The sequence below is a fragment of the Phaseolus vulgaris genome, chromosome 8 (genome assembly GCF_051622355.1).
Source record: "Phaseolus vulgaris cultivar YP4 chromosome 8, ASM5162235v1, whole genome shotgun sequence".
NCBI lineage: Eukaryota > Viridiplantae > Streptophyta > Magnoliopsida > Fabales > Fabaceae > Phaseolus > Phaseolus vulgaris.
The window spans coordinates 7,228,569-7,249,002 of NC_143505.1; the positions used below are offsets into that span (position 1 = coordinate 7,228,569).

General features: G+C 29.6%; 2 protein-coding genes and 1 pseudogene across 2 annotated transcripts; 2 read left to right on the top strand and 1 right to left on the bottom strand.

Annotated features, from left to right (window-relative positions):
• Positions 1-2,188: 2,188 nt before the first annotated feature.
• On the bottom strand, positions 2,189-3,420 carry LOC137826459 (early nodulin-like protein 18). The gene is made up of 2 exons (XM_068632429.2): positions 3,054-3,420; positions 2,189-2,801 (listed from the first exon to the last, which is right to left on the bottom strand). Exons 1-2 carry the CDS (start codon positions 3,247-3,249, stop codon positions 2,362-2,364), a joined length of 636 nt encoding a protein of 211 aa, XP_068488530.1. The 5' UTR covers positions 3,250-3,420; the 3' UTR covers positions 2,189-2,361.
• A 12,944-nt stretch (positions 3,421-16,364) lies between these two features.
• Positions 16,365-17,012, top strand: LOC137823690 (uncharacterized). Its single transcript, XM_068628916.2, has one exon. The coding sequence runs from the start codon at positions 16,365-16,367 to the stop codon at positions 17,010-17,012; it is 648 nt and encodes a 215-aa protein (XP_068485017.1).
• Positions 17,013-17,030: 18 nt separating this feature from the next.
• Positions 17,031-18,679, top strand: LOC137823691 (uncharacterized; annotated as a pseudogene).
• Positions 18,680-20,434: the final 1,755 nt, after the last annotated feature.

A 20,434-nucleotide genomic window follows, 5' to 3' on the forward strand; every position in this document is an offset into this window, starting at 1 on the left:
CCTTACGTTGTAGAAGTTTTAACATGTTTCGTGAAAATACCAGTCTGTAATAATTAAACTGACATGGGAAGGCAAGCATTTAATCTAGTTGTATGTTATTCCCTTGGGAATGATTCATATTTTGCAATTCTTATTGGTTCAAACTCTATTAGTTACACAACCAACACATGGTATATGGCAAACTCCCCAAGCCAGGTTAATATTAACGTATACTCTAGAGATACCTTTGGACATTGTAACTCTTGGTATCTTATGTGTCAACCATATCCAAGCATTTAGTTGTGTCATACAAAAAATCTCTTATACATCTACCCTTCCTTGCTTGAAAATGATCATATTCCTATGATTCCAGATCATCCAAACAATTGCTTCCAACACTCCTTTCCATATTTTATTTTGTTTATCATTCAGATTTATCATATGGAAATGATGAAAGTGTTTCATTAAATTCGTATGGTAACCGTGTATGATTTTTTACATCCTAAGGTGTGTAATAATTTCATCTTTTAGATGGCAAAATTCACCGCGGGTGTTGGTTATCCTTATCTCTTGTATAAAAATTGTACTTTAGTTGAGACTCCACCCTTCAACAATCGTCATGCCACATGTTGAGCAGCAAGACACGCTTTTGTACTCCACTTACACTTTGTGCTGCAGGAATTTTTTGCTAACAATAGTAGGCAGACTTGACAGTATATTCCCCTTGGTCTCTCCTTCCCCCAATCCCATGGTCTCCTTCCATCAAATGTAATTATTGTTGTGTTTTCCATACAAATCTCCTACATCTCCAACCTAAATTCCACTTTTGTGTTTAATCACACCATCTCCCTAACTCTGCAATTGTTTTCTCCTTACTCTATGAAATTGCATATAGCCTAAGGAATTTGTCTTCAATCCATAATGATAAAGACAAACCCTTACATCTTTCTCATACCAACTTATTCCCAATGACTTGTTTTCCATTGAAAGATGTTAGCAAGTTGTTTTTGTATTTTTATAACTATATATATATATATATATATATATATATATTTGGTTCTTCTATACAAAGGTTTGTTGACATGCAACTTAACATTACCTATTATGATTGTGTCTAGGTCTTTTTCAAGCTTTCCCGCATTCCTAACATTAAGAAATTTGACGAGTTTCCTTGTTATAAACACTTTTCTCACTCTTTTCCAACGTTGAAAGATCTTTCCCATGTCTTTGTTATCGTAATTATTAGATAAATGTTACATTCCACCCATTATCTTCCTTCATCCCAGTGAACGAAAAAGAACTAGATACAATATGGTGTGTAGTAATTGGAGTAACATATACTACTTTACTTTTCCTAAATAGGCCCAAATTGACACTAGATTCACCTACGAAAAATAGAAATAAAAAACATATTTGGAAAAGAAGATATATTTTCTTAATAAAAAAGACTCCGAAGAATGATTTTCCTCTAGAGTTGGATTCATATAAAATTTTAAAGAAAGAGTTTGAGTATTCTAAATTTTTTTAAGATTTGTTAAGCAAAAATTATAAAATTTGGTCTCCCGTATTTTGAATAAACTTTTAAAAAATTAGATTCATCATTATGATAAGAGAGAGCAAAGATTAAATAGATAGTGAGATTTGACGTAGAGACAACCTAAATCTTAGTTTTTTGACGTAGAGACAACCTAAATCTTAGTTTTATTGTCTTCCTTACTTAGTTAAACAGTGTTGGAATTAGATATACTCAAATTATAACTCTTATTTATATATATATATATATATATATATAATTCTATTTATTTAAGCAATTATTTAGTCTAATTACTTAAACTTGAGTTGATCAATGCTTCTTCAAATCATATGAATTTGTACTTGTGATGTGTTATTTTTAAATTGAACTCAAGTCTTTATCAACATGTAAAAAATAACAATGGACTATATATTTTCCTTGATCCACTTTCTTTATTTCTTATATTCTTCTAGATACAAGCTTTACCAATTATTTAGTGAGAATCCACCTTAGTATTACCAATTATTTTATTCATGATTTTATTCTTCCATGAGTCAAAGAATTACAATTGGAAAATATATTAACTTAATTTTTGTAAGAATGGTCTATCAAGAATACAGTGATACAAGTGGGACAGGTACCTAAAGGCATCTTTCTAAACAACAAAAGGGTTCTTTTTGAGTGAAGAAAAAAAAGTTGAAAATATAGAATCTTATAATACTGTAAAATGTAAAGTATAAAGAAAAAGAATAATAAAACGTACAAATAAACGAAATGAAAATATCAAGTTCAGTAAACACGAGTAAAATTTCGTGAGCTGTAAAAAATATTAGCCAATGCTGCATCCCCACCGTAAGCTAACATGTTCCTCACTGAAACTGCTGCAACAGCACCAACGCCGCAGCGAAACTGTAAACCGCGAAGCGCACGTCAGCGCAGCTCGCGAACGCGCCGCCAGTGGGAGACTGCGCCACCGTAACCGGCGGAGACTGAGCGGCGTCGGGACCGGGAGGCTCCTGGTAAGGCGGCGGCGGCGGCTGGTTGAGGCTCGGCGGCAAGCCGGCGCCCTGCTGGACCTCGATCTCGAAGGCCAAGCCGTGCTGGCACTGCACGCCGTCGCTGGCGTCGGAGAAGAAGTAGTTTGGTCCAACTATGGTCAACGGCACGGCGATGGTCAACGATTCGCCGAAACTACGGCTTCCGCCGCCGTACACGAAGGTACCGTTGTCGGTATCGTCGGCGGTGCAGTTCAGATAGGTCGTCTTGTTGTAAGTCTGAACCACCGTTTGGTTGGAGTTCGTATTGAAAACTAAAAATTAACCACATAAATAAAGCAAAAACACGGAAAATTGAATTAGGTTTTCGCGATTGATTTACTAGAAAGTTGAGAAAGTTGAAATTCGCATTGAATTTGTAGATTCAATTGGATTTAATTTCAATTTCATTTGCGTTCGTTTTGGCGGCAATAGCACATTGTAGCTTAATTGTGTTTAACGACTTCGTGTTCTAAATGTGCAATCATAATGTAATGAAATGAAAAATAGAGATTGAGTTTTCTTACTGAGATAATCGCCAAGGTCGAAGATTTGATTGGAAGCCCAGGAAGAGTAGTTAGTGGCGGGTATGTTGGTGGTGGAGTTGAAGGACCACCCGGCGCCACCGCCGACGGTGTGGTTGTGGTATCCGGCTGTGGCAGCGGAGACTGCGGTGACGAGGAGGGCGCAGACCGTGAGGTGCGCCGCGATAAGTGGCGCCATTGGCGGTGATGGGTGGCGACTAGTGTCAGAAAAGCTTTTTGAGCGAATTTGTAACTTGTATGAGTATATATAAACCTTGTGTAATTTATTAATCTCTGAAAATAAAATATTCGTAAAAGAATTCTTTAAAGTCCATGAAACCGTGTATAACGGGAGGGACCAATGTATATAACAAATGTTTAATTTTTTTAGGGTGAAGAAAATATGTAAAACGTTGAAACTTTGAACTAAAATATCAATACAAAATGTCAAAAATAAAATTTAATTTAATTAAAAACCATATTAAAATTAGATAAAAATCTTCCACTTAATTACGGGTAAGGGTTGCGAAAGCCGCGAAGCATCACGCGACTGACTACGAATCATGAGTTGACCAAGTTAGCAGTGTTAATCCATAGTAATCCTAAACACGAATCAATTCTTTAATCTGGTCCACCAATGAAGACCCATTAAGATAATATAAATAACACATATTTCAAGAATCAGGTACGTCATTATTTACCTGTTCTGACAATCGAGAGTTGAATCATTTACTGACTTGATCATCAGAGTGTCTTTCGCAGATACCATCTGAGTAAGTATTTCCGAATGACCGAGAGGTGAAACGAGAAGGAAAAAAGAAGTAGCAAGCGAGAAAGGTGAAGGACTAAAGTGACTGAGGATATCAAACAATAATTTTCTAGAACCCAATACCAAAAATTGACAACAATATTCAAAAATTGGTGTAAGAAGTACTGGTGCTTACCACGTAGCTTCCTCTTTAATAGACTACATTTCTCTTTCAAAAATTTCTTACACGCATTAATTAATAAAAATTAAATCTCCCTTAATCATATTCATCTCATACCAGAGTCAATGGGTCTAAGCATGCGTTAAGATATCAGTTTTCATTCTTTTCATGGAACATCATATCAATATTTGATATTTTTTATCAGAAGGCAAATACACCTTAAACTCCACTTTAATTAAAAATTATAATATTTTTTTAATTTTAATTAAATTAAACTTAAATAAACTTCTTAGTTATATCCACATACATACTTACAACTGAATAATGAATGAGAATTATAATATTATATATATGTGAATAATAATCAGAAAATTAAATTAAGTCGGCTCAACTAAAGTTAAAAAAAGAAATAAATTACTCAACGTTTTAATATAAATCTATTTAACAACTTACAAGGTAATGCAATAATTAAAAATAAATAAATATTTATAATTGAAAAAAGCAATAACGAAAGTGAAGTCGTTGTATAAAGCTGGTAAAGCATTGACATCCGACATTAATAAAAAAAAAAGAGTTTTAATAACAATTAAATGGTTAATTAAAAAAAAATTATTGAAATGTGGAGCATGTAAAGAAAAATTTAAAAAGAAAAAAGAAGCAGTGAAATCATTAATAATAAAAAAATGTAGATCTGGTACATTAATATTAACAATAAGGATAGTCCCAACATTCATCATTAGAGAGCTTGACAGTATAAGAAATCTCAGAAGGTTCAGCCATTTGACCCATCTCAGAGGGTGCGATGACATTAATGCCAAGTTCGTCAACGCATTTTTGGCGCTGTCGTTCTGTCAAAGGATTGTTCCACATAAGAGGGTCCATGGCAGGTGCAACATAAAATGGCTTGTTACGGTCCCAACTTCGCACAATTTCTGTCAATAGATTGTCAGATAACCCTCCCGCAATCTGCAAACAAAATTTCCAAAATGTTCAAGAAGACAATCTCAACATTAAAACCAATACTATTAAATAATAAATATCATCTCTCATATAATATTTTATATTTTTACTACTTTTTTAATTATATTTATTATAATATTTTAGATTTTTAATTATAAGTACTTTTTCAATTATAATTATCATAACATTTTAAATTTTCAATTGTAATTATTTTTTAATTGTAACTATATTTTTTCAATTATATTATAATTGTTTTTATTAATTATCTTATGTACTATATTTATATATAGTAAGTTCCACAACATTTAATAAGTATAATTATTTTATTGATTTTATATTTAGTTTCTTTATTTTATAAAATATACCTAAATTATTAATTTTTTACCAGCGTTTGGTGTTGTTTCAAACAACATTAAGCGTTGAGATAATTTTTTATGTAGGGTGTGAGATGTACTAGCGTTAAGTGTTGTTTCAAAGAGCGTTAAGCGCTGAGATAATTGTTGATGTAGGCTGTGTGAGATGTACCGGCATTAAGTGTTGTTTCAAACGGCGTTAAGCGCTGAGATAATTGTTGATACAGGCTGTGAGATGTACCAGCCTTAAGTGTTGTTTCAAACGGCGTTAAGCGCTGAGATAATTGTTAATGTAGGCTGTGAGATGTACCGGCGTTAAGTGTTGTTTCGAACGGCGTTAAGCACTGAGATAATTGTTGATGTAGGCTGTGAGATGTACCAGCGTTAAGTGTTGTTTCGAACGGCGTTAACGCTGAGATAATTGTTGATGTAGGTTGTGAGATATACCGGCGTTAAGTGTTGTTTCAAAGAGCGTTAAGCGCTGAGATAATTGTTGATGTAGGCTGAGATAGCAATTGGAAGGGGATTAGTAAAGTTTGGGGATTAGGGTTTCTTCCATTCATTAATGTTTTTGGAAGTGGTCTGTCAATGAATAACAAAGTCGTTTGTGGAGGTGATCTGTCAACAAATGATCGTTTCTGGAAACGATTTGATTCTAGGGTGCGTATTGGAGATTGTGGTGGAGTTTGATTTTGTAGAGTCGTTTTATTACCTACAACAACTCAAGAACTTCGGCAACCAGGATCATCACTCGATTAAGATAATTAAACCTAAAATATATCATTTTTTCTCACTTCTTTCTCTAAATAAGATATATGAAACTAATAAGTAGTAAGTGAGAACCAAAAATTTGCTAAGTTTATTGGTTTGATTACCTTAGCAAGGGTATTTGCAGACAATGGAGCAATGACCATTACATCAGCCCATTCCAGATACTCAACAGAAGTTTGACCACCAACAACTAGATTGGGAATTGTTTCAGCATTAACAAAAGGTACCGATGAATCTGTGAAAACAACACCTACATTTGCCCATGTTGAAAAACATTGACAAAGAAGCCCAAATTTTGAAGCATCAATGCACCCGCAAGTACCAAGTAGAATCCGAGGCCTCCTCGAAATAGGATACCTTGGAACAATCTCTGAAATATTACTGTCAGAATTTGAGTCATCATCATCCATCACCTACAGATTTCAACAAAAATCTTGACCTGTACTTTGTTCTGATGAATTTGTCAATATATAACCATACTTCAGTTTTCATTTATCAGCTACTAATGCAAAAGTTCAGAAAACAAAACCATCACAAGTTCATATTTACACATGCAGGGATTATTTAAGAACTACATAAGAAGATTTGCTTGCACCATTTGACACTCAGTAATGCTTACATACTCAGAGACCATGCATGATCACGGCAAGAAGATGAAGAGCTGAATCTTGAAACAGATGAATTTATTCTATCATGCATGACATACCACAGGCAACAAGTTGCATGACCCTTTATCAAATAATCGATTTTGAAACTTGTAAAGTTGATGGGGTGCTCTAGAATTCATGACCAAATGAAGCCAAACCAAAAGAGATAATGAACCAAATAATGTGCAAAAACAGAAGAATGAAGATGTAAAGAAGAATATCACCTTAAAGAAACTCCTTTTTCTCTTTCTTGCAAAAGCTTTCAGACATAGAAGAAGAACATAGAGATGTATGAGAAGCTCAAGGCTTATAGCCATTTTCTTATATATAAAAACTTGTTATTTATTTAAGAAAGTCTGGTCATTTGAAATTTCTTTATAAAAAATTATAAAATAGAATCAAGAATTTAAAATTATCATTATGAAATAATATGTTAATATTTTTAAAAGACAATAAAAATTAAATTTATATTGTTGGTACAAACTAAAACTTTAAAAATTCAATTTAAAAGAAACTAGAGTTCAGATAATATTTTAATAAATATGATATTAATATGTTCAAATGTGAATTGTTTATGTAAGGAAAACTCACATATTTTCAATTATGTGCATTAAATAGCAAGGTAGTTAAAACTTTAATTAGACTAGACAAGAAAGATAATTACAAAACTATATTAACTTTCTTGTACGGTAGTTTTATAATCTTTCAAGACATTAAATATGAAATTTATTATTTTAATTTAAGGCAATGGTTTCTTTATTCACAGAAAAAAAATGGTTAATTAAAGATTATACTATTAGGCTATTTTTTTAAAATATTTAAACCAGAAAAATCACATCAGTTTCGAGAATGCAAGTTCATATTTGATATTTTATTTAAATAATTTATAATTTAATATTAATGTTTATCTTAATCATTAATTATTTAATTGAAAACATTAATTACTTTTCTTTAATATACATTGAATATTGGATAACACGTTACTCTTTGTCTAACTCTACTTCTTGTGAAGAAAATAAATTAAAGAGCACATAATAATTTGTTTAAATTCAACAGACTAACTAACTGTTAGAAATGATGTACAATAATGCAAATAACAGTTTGAAGTAATTTTAGAAGACAAAAATGTTATACCAATTAAAATAATCCTCTTTATTACTTTATCATACATTGTCTTATAATTTTAAAATTGTGCATTTCTATAAAATTTCAATTTCATGTTAACGTGAAATCTAAAATTATAATCTTACATGACATGATCAATTATGAATTATTAGAGGATAATTGTTTTTATAAAGTTTAAAATATTTTGTAATAAAATATATGATTTAAGTTAAAATTTAAAAAAAAAATTAGAAAAATAACTTAAAATTTTGTATAAAAAAATTGAAACTTTTATATTAGTTCTTTTTTACGGGATCAGTTGATATTAATATGTTGAAGTCTCTTATATGTTACAATTAAAATTTACTGTTGACTCAATCAAAATTATGATAGATTATTTATTAAGGACCATGTGATTAATTTTCAACTAATTTAAGTCTGAATTTTTCAAATGGATGTTAACAAAAGTTATTTTTAGTGGATATTGTTAGAGTTATTTTTTGGTTGCTAATGTTATATTTTTTCTATCAATTAAGGTTTTTGTTGATAAAGGTATTTTTCAGCAAAAGTTAACTAAATTTTTAATTAAAGTCTTGTGTGGGAAACATTGTTATGATGTGTGCAACATGTAACATTACATATTACCAATATATATTTAGAAAATTGGTGAATTGCAACATGAGAACTCTAACCACATTCAACAAGTGACTATGTGTTGTTTTGTTGGGGATCTTAACACAAAAAAAAAGTTTGATTTAGAATTCCTTTTCTACCAAAGTATCAATAATAACTGCATTCTTTACTTGTGTAGGTTCTTCTTTTTAATGTCTTCTCTTCTCAAGAAAAAAAGCATGATTGAGCAATTAAGAAAGAAAACTTTCGAAAACAGTCCAAGGGAAAACAATGAAGATTTGCTTGCACTTGGTAAGGGACAACAAAATATTCAGCATTGACACATTTTAACCATTTTCAAAACCATGCATGATCACAACCAGAAGAGACAAAACTGAATTGAAACTACAGAATGTAACCAAATCATTCTCTCATATACATGTCACACAACATAATGAATGCAAACTCGGATCAAAGACTCATTTTAAACCTTTGAACCCAAAGGGAAGAAAAAAAAAACAGAAAAGCAAAAAGTGAAAATGAAGAAGTCCTCTCACCTTGTAATTTATGTATCTCCAACTGTTAACAATTTCTTTTCTTTACCGCAGCCATGTGAATGAGAAGAAGAACACAGGTTCAAGACATTTGAATCTTCTCAGATCGTGGCTATTAGAATTTTAAATTGCTCCATGAATACAAAGAGAAAAATACAAGGTTATAACCATCTTTATCATATTAGTTTGATTAAAATTTTAAAGCTATTTTTTAAACCCTGAGACCTTGATGAGTTGTGTATCATAGGATAGTGATTTTTTCATATAGAATAATATTTCTTTTATAAAAAGCATCATTTAGACATATATGATTCCCATCTAAGTTAGTATCTCATCTCAATATTCATATGCATTTTAGAAAATAAAACTATATTAAAAGAGAAAAAGAAGTACTAAGATTAATTCTGTCAAGGTTGTATTATAATATAGTACCTACACTTTTGTAATGGAATTTATTATTGTAAAGAGTTCCACACATTTAGAACAGCTGTCCATAACTGTGGTTTTTGTCACTACATTTAGATTTTCCAGGAATTAGTTCATTAGATATGTTAGGATGCGAGTGAAATTGATGGAATGGAAAAAGGAAAAAGAGAGTTAAAGGGGGAGGTTATTTAAATTAAGGAAAAAAATGAAAAAAAAAATAAAGAAATGTTTGTCAATAATTTAATTGATCACTACAAGAAAAACTTTGATTTAGCTTCTAAATTTTTGCGTGGACCATTTGCGGACGCTACTCTCGTCGGCCAAAATAAGTAAAAGCCCACGCAAGATTTACATTGGACGCAAAACGGATGTATATATTGATTTTATTTTTTATTTTTTATAAAAAAAATTTGCGTCGGGCGCGGCCCACGCATAGGCGTCGGTTTTGCGTCGGCCGCGGCCCACACATATGCGTCTATAGCCCACGCATGTTTAGAATTTTAAAATTTAAATATTTTTAATGTATAATAAATATTTTAATATTTAATTCTTTATTATATTTATTTTAGAATTATTTCTTTAATGTTATAATAAATTATTTAATTTATCAATTTTGAATATAAATTAATTAAATTAGATTTATTAAATTAAATAAGAGTTTGATTTAAAATTAATTGAGTAAAATAAAATATATATTTAAATTATTTAAATGTTATATAAAATATTTGTTTATTTTAAATATTATTTTATTTATATATTGTCATAACTATTTTATTTTTGAAATTATGATATAAATTAGTTAAATTAAATTTATTAAATTGATGATAATAATATTAAATTTATTAGATTTATTAAATATTAATATTAATACTAATAATATTAATAATATTTATAATAATATTAATAATATTTATAATAATATTAATTATAATATCTATACCTATATATAAAAGGGATTCCCCTCTTAACTATCATCTTATTTTATTTTAATTTTATCTCTATCTTATTATTTTATTTGTCATCTTGTGAAGAGTTTAAAATTTATATCTCAAAGAGTTTAAACATTCTACAATTGCATCTTTTTTTCCAGTTCATCTTTCACTTATATCCCATCAAACTTTCTATCATTTTTTTCTCCTTTTCATTAAACTTTCTATCATATTTTTCTCCTGTTCATCTTCACTCTTATCCCATCAAACTTTCTATCATCTTTTTCTCCCTATCATTTTCACTTTTATCCCATCAAACTTTCTGTTTTCAAATTCAAATTACCAGAAGTCGCAAGTTCCAGAACCAGTTCCGTTCCAGAATCACGAAATCAATCTGTAAGTGTTGTTTTTCAACTATAAAGTATATATTCTGATTTTACTTTTATTGATTATTCATTTATGAATGTCTTTGGCATTTATGATGACAATATTATAATTATTGTGCTCACACAAACAAATAGAACAATTAAAAAATTAAACCAATGAGAGGGTTACTATATGAGAAAACATATAAGAAATTTCCATCCAAAGGATCGTGATTGGGAGGCATTGTAGTGATGGGTGAGTTGCAGGGATTATGGTTTTCTTAGGGGTTTAGTTTTTTAAAAAATTAAAAATTAATTATTCAAAATTTTAAATTTAAAATGGTAGTTAAGAGGAGATCCCCTATAAATTTAAAATTTAATATTTAAAATTCAAAATGGTAGTTAAGAGGAGATCCCCTATATATAAGTAATTTAAAATTTAAAATTTAAAATTTAATATTTAAAATTCAAAATTCAAAATTCAGTATTTTAAATTTAAAATGGTAGTTAAAAGTAGATCCCCTATATATAGATAATTTAATATTTAATATTTAATATTTAAAATTTATTAGTATAAAACGTTTACGAAATTAAATATTAAAACTTAAATATTAAAAATTCAAAATTTTAAATTTTAAATGGTAGTTAAGAGGAGATCCCGGTAATTTAAAATATAAAATTTAATATTTAATATTTAAATTTTAAAATTTAGTTTTTAAAAAATTCAAAATTCAAAATTTTAAATTTAAATTTTAAATGGTAGTTAAGAGGAGATCTCCTATAATTTAAAATTTAAAATTTAATTTTTTTTTAAATAATTTATTATTTTATATATTTATTTTCACATTTTGAAAAATATATTCTGAATATATTTTTTATTTACGCTATCTATTTTTTCCATCTAAATAAATAATATTAAATAATATATACATAAAAATATTTTTTAAATATTATCATATTTTATGTATTTATTTTCAAATTTTGTAAAATATTTTCTGAAAATATTTTAAGTTTAGCTACCTATTTTCTGTCACGTACTTTTATTTTTTCTTGCTATATGTATGTTTGCATTGCAACAGTGTTTTTATAATTTGTTGTGCTTTTTGTATTGATTTATATTTTACAATTTTTTAAATAATTATTCTAATGTTTATTATTATTTTTTTACATTTTAATACATTACATAACCAAATGGAAAATATAATTGCTTTTTATACATTTATATTTTGAAAAATATTTTCTAGATATTTTTTTACGCTACTTTTTAAATAATATATTGATCAAAATGTTTTTTAAAATATTATCTATATTTAATATCTTTATTTTTACATTTTGCGAATTATTATATGAAGATATTTTTTAATTATATTTTTTAATTTATATAAACAATATTTAATATATAGATCAAAGTGTTTTTTAAATATTATCATTTTTTATATATTTATTTTAACATTTTGTAAAATATTTTTTGAAAATATTTTTAATTTAGCTATCTATTTTCTGTCACATACTAATTTTTTTTTCTTTTTGTATGTATGTTTGCATTGCATTACTCATTCTTGGTTTGCAACACTGATTTTATAATTTGTTTTGCTTTTAGTTTTGATTTATATTTTAGAATTTTTTAAATAATTTTTCTAATGTTTATTAGCTTTCTACATTTTAATACATTACACAACAAAATCGAAAATATAAATACAAAAGATGAAAAGTAGAACGACAAAACCAAACTTGAAGTTAAATATTGCAAACATAAGACGAAGAATGACCATGGAACAAAGGACAAATGAACTATCTACACAAAGCAGAAGTTATAAAGAAAGGAGATTGAAATCAATTCGACATTTGGCTCGATCAATCAATAATGCAGGTAACAAAGATGTTATATAAACATTTAACTTTTCACAATTATTATTTCTAAAATTTTTTTATATAGTTTTATTTATTCCTTCATTTAACTTGACATTTGAAGGATCAAACAATAACGAGGCAGCACCAAGTAACACACATGTTACTGAACCTGGTTAGTACACTTTTATGCATAAAATGTCAATTTTTTTAAAAAATATTTTAAAAGACAAATGGAATATCTATACGAAGAAAAACATATAGAGAAATGACAAACAATATTATTAATATCCCAATATTGTTTTAGGAAGGAGATTGACATCTATTCAACATTTGGCTCGATCAATAAATAATGCAGGTAACAAAAATATTACATAACAAAGCAAATATTATTTTGTAATAATTTTTTTAATATATAATTTTATTTATTGATTCATTTAACTTGATATTTGAAGGATCTAACGATAACGAAACAGCACCAAGTAACACACATGTTACTCAACCTGGTTAGTACACTTTTATGCATAACATGTCAATGTTCAAAAAGTATTTTAAAAAACAAATGTCTATACGAATAAAAACTAATATAGAGAAAGGAGAAACAATATTAGTCATATGACAAATATTGTTTCAGGAAGGAGATTGACATCTATTCGAAATTTGGCTCCATCAATAAATAATGCAGGTAACACAAATATTACATAACAAAACATATATTATTTTGAAATAATTTTCTTAATATATAATTTTATTCATTCATTCATTTAACTTCATATTTGAAGGATCTAACGAGAAACAGCACCAAGTAACACACATGTTACTCAACCTGGTTAGTACACTTTTATGCATAACATGTCAATGTTCAAAAAGTATTTTAAAAAACAAATGTCTATACGAAGAAAAACTAATATAGAGAAAGAAGAAACAATACTATTCATATGACGAATATTGTTTCATGAAGGAGATTGGCATCTATTTGACATTTGGCTCGATCAATAAATAACGCAGGTAACAAAAATATTATATAACTTGATTATGTATGTAGTTTTATTCACTCATTCATTTAACTTGATAGTTGAAGGATCTAACGATAACGAAGCAGCACCAAGTAACACACATGTTACTGAACCTGGTTAGTACACTTTTATGCATAAGATGTCAATTTCCAAAAAATCTTTTAAAGGACAAATTGAATATCTATACAAGAAAGGAGAAACAATATTATCCAAATTACAATTTCTGGTTTCAGGAAGGACATTGTCATCTATTTGACATTTGACTCGGTCATTAAATAATGCAGGTAACGCATATTATTGCTTTTATTTTTTCTATATAATTTTATTCATTTATTTAGCTTGACATGTTATACTTTTACCCCACATAACTTTCAAGGATCAAATGATAATGAAGCGGGACCAAGTAACACAAATGTCATTGACATTGAACATGGTTAGTATACTTTTATCGCAATATATACGTGATAAAAGTTCAATGAAATACTTTACTTTTTTGATAAATTATCATACATGTAAAAATGCAACATAGATTTCGACAAATGCATAACTGTGCTCGAAATTTTAGAAATACTATTGCGATGGTAATGTTTCAATTGTCTACTCTGACTACATGTGCACATTCATTTATTTAACTTGACAGCTTATACTTTTACACCACATAACTTTCAAGGATCAAATGATAATGAAGCAGGACCAAGTAATACAAATGTCATTCACATTGAACATGGTTAGTATACTTTTATCGCAATATTAACGTTATGGACGTTCAATGAAATACTTAACTTTATTGACAAATTATTATACATGTAGGAATGCAATATAGATTTCGACGGACGCATAACTCAGCTCGAAATTTTAGAAATACTATGGCGATGGTAATGTTTCAATTGTCTACTCCGACTAAATGTGCACATTGTCATGCACGATTATTTTACCATGAATCACGTGATATGTGTTGTTCGGGTGAAAAAGTCATACTTCCACATGTTACTGCTCCGGATGAGTTGATTCAAATATTTTTCGGTTGTTCTTCTGAAAGTAGACATTTTAGACAACGTATTAGAAGTTACAACCATGTGCTTTCATTCACTTCACTTGGTGTTCACATGGATGAAAATATAGTTGCAACTGGTCGTGGTATATATAGTTTTCGTGCTCAAGGTGCAATGTATCACAGGATTGGAGGGTTTTTTCCAAATGAGGGTTCCAGGCCACGTTTTTTGCAATTGTACATTTATGACACTGCACATGAATTACAAAATAGGATGTTGGAAACTCCTCATCTTCATCAAACCATTGTTAATAAGTTGCAACAATACTACATCAGTGCAATCCATTTGTGCATGTATTTAGACAACTTGCTCAAGGACAAAATATTCATGAATGTACTTTACTCATTAAAGAGCGTCCTGCCAATCAACCACAATATAATCTTCCAATTGCATCTCAAGTGGCAGCAATTATTGTTACTGGGGACACAGAATCAATGGCACGTGGGCGAGACATTAAAGTTGTAAGTCATGATGGGAACTTAATAAACATTCAAGAAACTGTGGGATATTATGACCCTTTACAATATCCACTATTATTTCCTTTTGGAACATATGGTTGGGATTTCAACACAAAAAATCTTAATGGCCAAAGTATCTCATGCCATTATAACTACATGGTTCAGGTAACTTCCAACACAATTATATATATCATTTCCAACAATTTACTTATCAATGTTGTGTCATAAAATTAATACACATACATGATTACATCAATGTAGATTCGACCCAATGATCAATCTACAATATTACAAGCGGGACGACTTTTACAACAATATGTTGTAGACAACTATGTCAAGATTGAAGCAGGAAGGTTACGATGGATTCGAAATCATCAAAATAATATTCGTGTTGAAGTGTATCAAAGTTTGCAAGATGCTTTGCACGAAGGACAAACTCACACAGGTACATAATATTTGTAACATACTACATCTATTACATATAAATATATCAAAACTCATAGTGTTTTTTTATTCAAGGAAATGTTGGACAAAGGACAATATTATCATCATCATTTATTGGTAGTCGTCGAGACTTGACCCAACGATATGAAGATGGCATTGCAATTGTTGCTCATGATGGTAAACCTGATATTTTCCTTACAATGACGTGCAATCCTTCATGGAGTGAAATTTCATCAGAACTTAAAAATTTTCAAACTCCACAAGATCGTCTTGACTTGCTCACAAGAATATTTCGTGCAAAATTTGAACAATTGAAGGAAGATGTGATCGATAAAGGAGTTCTTGGAAAAGTTAAAAGTTACATGTATGTGACTGAATTCCAAAAACGTGGACTACCCCATGTGCATATGTTACTTATCTTACACGATAATGATAAATTACGTGATCCAGAAGATTATGATAGCATTTTTAGAGCAGAGATACCAAAAAGTGAAGAAGAACCACAGTTGCACGAAGTTGTACTAAAACACATGATACATGGGCCTTGCGGAACTCTTAATCCAAGATCACCATGTATGAAGCACAATCAATGCAAGAAAAAATATCCTAAATAGTTCTTGGACGAAACACGTCAAGGTACTGATTCATATCCACAATACAAAAGACGTTTCAATGCACCGGTATCTATAAATAGAAATGCGACTGTTGACAATAGATGGGTGGTTCCTTATAACCCTTGGTTGTTGCTAAAATATGATTTGTCATATAAATGTTGAGGTGTGCAGTAGCATTAAAAGTATTAAATATTTATACAAGTATGTGTACAAAGGTCCAGATCGAGTAGCAATGGAGGTTCGTAGAGGATCAATTGTAGATGAAGTCCAACAATATGTTGATGCTAGATGGATTTGCACTCCGGAGGCTTTATGGAAAATATTTAGATTTACACTTTATAGAATGAATCCAAGTGTAGAAAGATTACAAATTCATTTACCAAATCGTCATCAGGTGCGCTTCTATAAGCATAAGAACATAAGTGATGTATTAAATGATGACAATGTCTCCAAAACCATGCTCACACAATTCTTTGCACTAAATTGTCGAGATTCACATTCTAGAAGTTATTTGTATAGAGAAATTCCACAACATTATTGTTGGCATAACAGACAAAAGGAATGGTACCCAAGAAGGTCAAGGAAGAAAGTTATTGGTCGAATTTATACTGTATCTCCTTCAGAAGGAGAAAAATTCTTCTTGCGTATTTTGTTATCCCATATAAGAGGGTCAACCAGTTGGGAATACCTATTATCACCGAATCAAACATATTGCCCCACATTTAAAAAAGCAGCTGAAAAATGGGGATTTTTAAAAAGCGATAATAGCATTCATGAATGCTTAGTCGAAGCATCAAGTTTACAGATGCCTTATGCTTTAAGGAGGTTGTTTGTGACCATATTAATTTTTTGTGAACCAACTGATGTTCGAAGTCTCTAGAATGACTTTTATATCTTTATGGCAGAAGATTATACTTTAAGAAGCACTTCTATGGACATCAACGTTAATATGCTATTAAGGGATTTGAATGAACTTCTTATTCAACATGGTAAAACAATCAATGATTTTGATTTATCAGCATTAACATTGGACGCATTTGAAAATACTTCAGTACCAAGAATTATACAAGAAGAGTTATCAATACAAATACCTAATGAAGATGTTGACAATGTACAGAGATTGAATACTGATCAGTTGATCGCTTTCAATACCATTTTAGATGTAATTCATCGTAAGCAAAGTCAAGTATTTTTTGAGGATGGACCAGGAGGAACCGGTAAAACATTCATTTACCGTACATTAATTTCATATTATAAAAGTAAAGGAAAAATTATTTTAGCTACAACCTCCTCTGGTATAGCTGCAACATTATTACCTGGTGGTCAAACTGCACATTCTCGATTTAAGATACCTATTAATGTAGAAGTTGGTTCCTTTTGTTCAATAAGCAAACAATCTGATCTTGCAAAGCTACTAAGAGAAACAACCGCAATTATTTGGTATGAAGCACCAATGACTAATAGATATGCTTTAGAGGCATTAGATAGATCATTAAAGGACATTCTAGATTGTGATGCTCCATTTGGGGGGAAAGTGATGTATTAGGAGGAGATTTTCGCCAGGTACTACCAGTTGTTCAAAAGGGTACAAAGGCACAAATGATTTCTACATGTATTGTTAAGTCTCCTTTATGGAGTAACACAAAGGTATTGCATTTACAACAAAACATGCGATCATTGCAAGATCACAATTTTGCAAAATACCTCATGCGCATTGGAGATGGGATTGAACCTACAATTCTTGATGATATGGTGAAAATACCCCATGAACTAGCAATACCATGGGAAGGAGAAAGTTCAATACAAAAACTTATACAAGAAACATTTCCCCAATTGCAATTTCATACATGGGATGCATCTTATATGGTTCATAGAGCCATATTGACTCCAAAAAATGAAGATGTTGAAATACTTAATAACATGATTATCGATCATTTTCCAGGAGAACAACATAATCTATTGTCATTTGATGAAGTTGAAGGAGACACACATAGTCTATACCAACAAGAGTACTTGCACTCCATTGCTCCACGTGGCTTGCCACCTCATATTTTAAAGCTTAAAAAAGGTGCATCATTAATGTTGTTGCGAAACATAGACCCTAAATATGGGTTATGTAAGGGGACAAGATTATTGTGTCGTGGGTTCTACATGAACATGTTGGATGTTGAAATCTTGACAGGTCAACATGCTGGAAAAAGATCTTTCTTACCAAGAATTAAACATAAAACAACAGAAAGTGCAGGTCTCCCATTTGTGCTTATTAGGAAACAATTTCCTGTGAAATTAAGTTTTGCCATTACTATAAATAAATCACAGGGGCAAACTATACCTAATGTTGGAATTTACCTTCCACGACACGTTTTTAGTCATAGTCCATTATATGTTGCACTATCAAGAGATGTTTCTCAAGCTTCAACAAAAATTCTTATTAAAGAAGGACACCTTGAGGGAGAAGATGGAAATTTTACAAAAAATGTTGTTTATAAAGATATTTTGTTATCACAAAATCAGGTATTGTTCGTTTTATTTATGTGTGACACATAAAGATAAGTATAGGTTATTATTCTACTTACACTATTTCTTATATATATATCAAAGGTAACATAATATACAAGAAGCTCTTATAGTTGAATGAAGATAACAAAACAGGGCATTCACACATTTATCTACACAAACAGGTGATTATCAATATATGTATATTGCATATATTTGTGTGTGTACTTTACAATTTATTCATAATTGACATTCTTTCGTAGGGAACAAAATATGTAAAGACGAGAACAATTATAAGGATGATCAATCATTCGCATTGGTTAAACCAATTGACATCAGGGTATAATGATTTTACATAATGATGATGATAATGTCATTTTTTTATTCATAATGTTTTATAAATTTATATTGTTAATATAAATGTGTGAAAAATAACATTTTTTTATTTTAATTTTAATATTAAATATAAATACAATATAAATGAACACATAAAAAATGCGGATACACAGGCGCTAGAGCGCCTGTGTGCTCGCTAGTTAATAATAATGTTAATTATAATGTTAATTATAATATTAATAATAATATTAATAATAATGTTAATAATAATGTTAACAATAATATTAATAATAATGTTAATAATAATATTAATAATAATTTAATAATAATGTTAATAATAATTTAATAATATGAGTATAATTTATTTTATTATTATTAATAATAATTATATTAATATGTATAAATTATATTAATAATAAGTATAATAAAAATGATAATATGACCAAAGAATTTGTCTGGTCTAGTGGTTAATGCTTCCTTGGATCATTAGAAGGACTTGAGTCTAAATCCTGGCTTTAGCAGTTTTCTAATTTTATTTTTTATTATTAATATTATTTTTATAATTTATGACCTGATAGAGTATGTTAAAAGAATCTCGATTAACTCAAGAATGTGTAAGAAACTTAAAATCCATAAAAGAATCAAGGTTCAATGTTTAGCTTGCAACCTTCATCAAATGGGTAAAGAAGAACAAGTAAGCAAATGAAAGTATACATGGATCAAGACAATATATGAAAGTAATAACACAAGTCACCTTCAATTAAAAATTCAAAGCATAATGCATAGAGATTTGTCACTTGAGAAAACTTCTAAAGATAAGAACCAAAGTAAGATAAGAGAACTTTTAAGACTCTTAAATATGAACTCAAAATTATCCAGACAACAAACACTTGCTATGATAGACTTTAAATGACTTTGATACCATATTACGAAGTGAACTTGAGTCTAACTCAACCCCATAAAACCGGCTCATGAGATAAGGTTTGCACACATTTATATACAATGAAATATTTTTATCTCTAGTCAATATGCAATCTCAAACACGCTTTCCCAAATATGTTTCCTAAATAACCATTTCATAAACCTATACCATTATGGAAAGGTGTTTGAAGAAACATATTTTAGGAATACGTTCTAGATTGCTTATTTTGAAAACATATTCTAGAAAGTACCTCCAGCAATAACAACAACCCATGTGAAGCAAAAATAATGTCCCTGGTGGTGGCAATGCAACAACAAAAGCAAGAGAAGAGACAACAATCAGAAAAAAGACAAAGGGAAGCAAAGATGAAGGAGAAGTAGCAAACAACTATGCAAGGACAAGAAACAAACGGTTGCGCAAGGAAGGAGAAGAAATAAAAACATACTAAAAGCCTCTAAGGACAATTTTATCATTTTGTGTACTTGATGCGGTAGAGATAAAAAATAAGGGGTGCAAGAAGCAAAGTTCTTTAACCTTTATGTCGAAAA

Excerpts from the sequence above, each read along its gene's own strand:
- LOC137826459 (XM_068632429.2), bottom strand. The coding sequence starts at position 3,249 with ATGGCGCCACTTATCGCGGCGCACCTCACGGTCTGCGCCCTCCTCGTC. Across the intron at positions 2,802-3,053 it reads CGACCTTGGCGATTATCTCA|TTTTCAATACGAACTCCAAC; the intron begins GTAAGAAAACTC and ends GTTAATTTTTAG.
- LOC137823690 (XM_068628916.2), top strand. The coding sequence starts at position 16,365 with ATGGAGGTTCGTAGAGGATCAATTGTAGATGAAGTCCAACAATATGTT.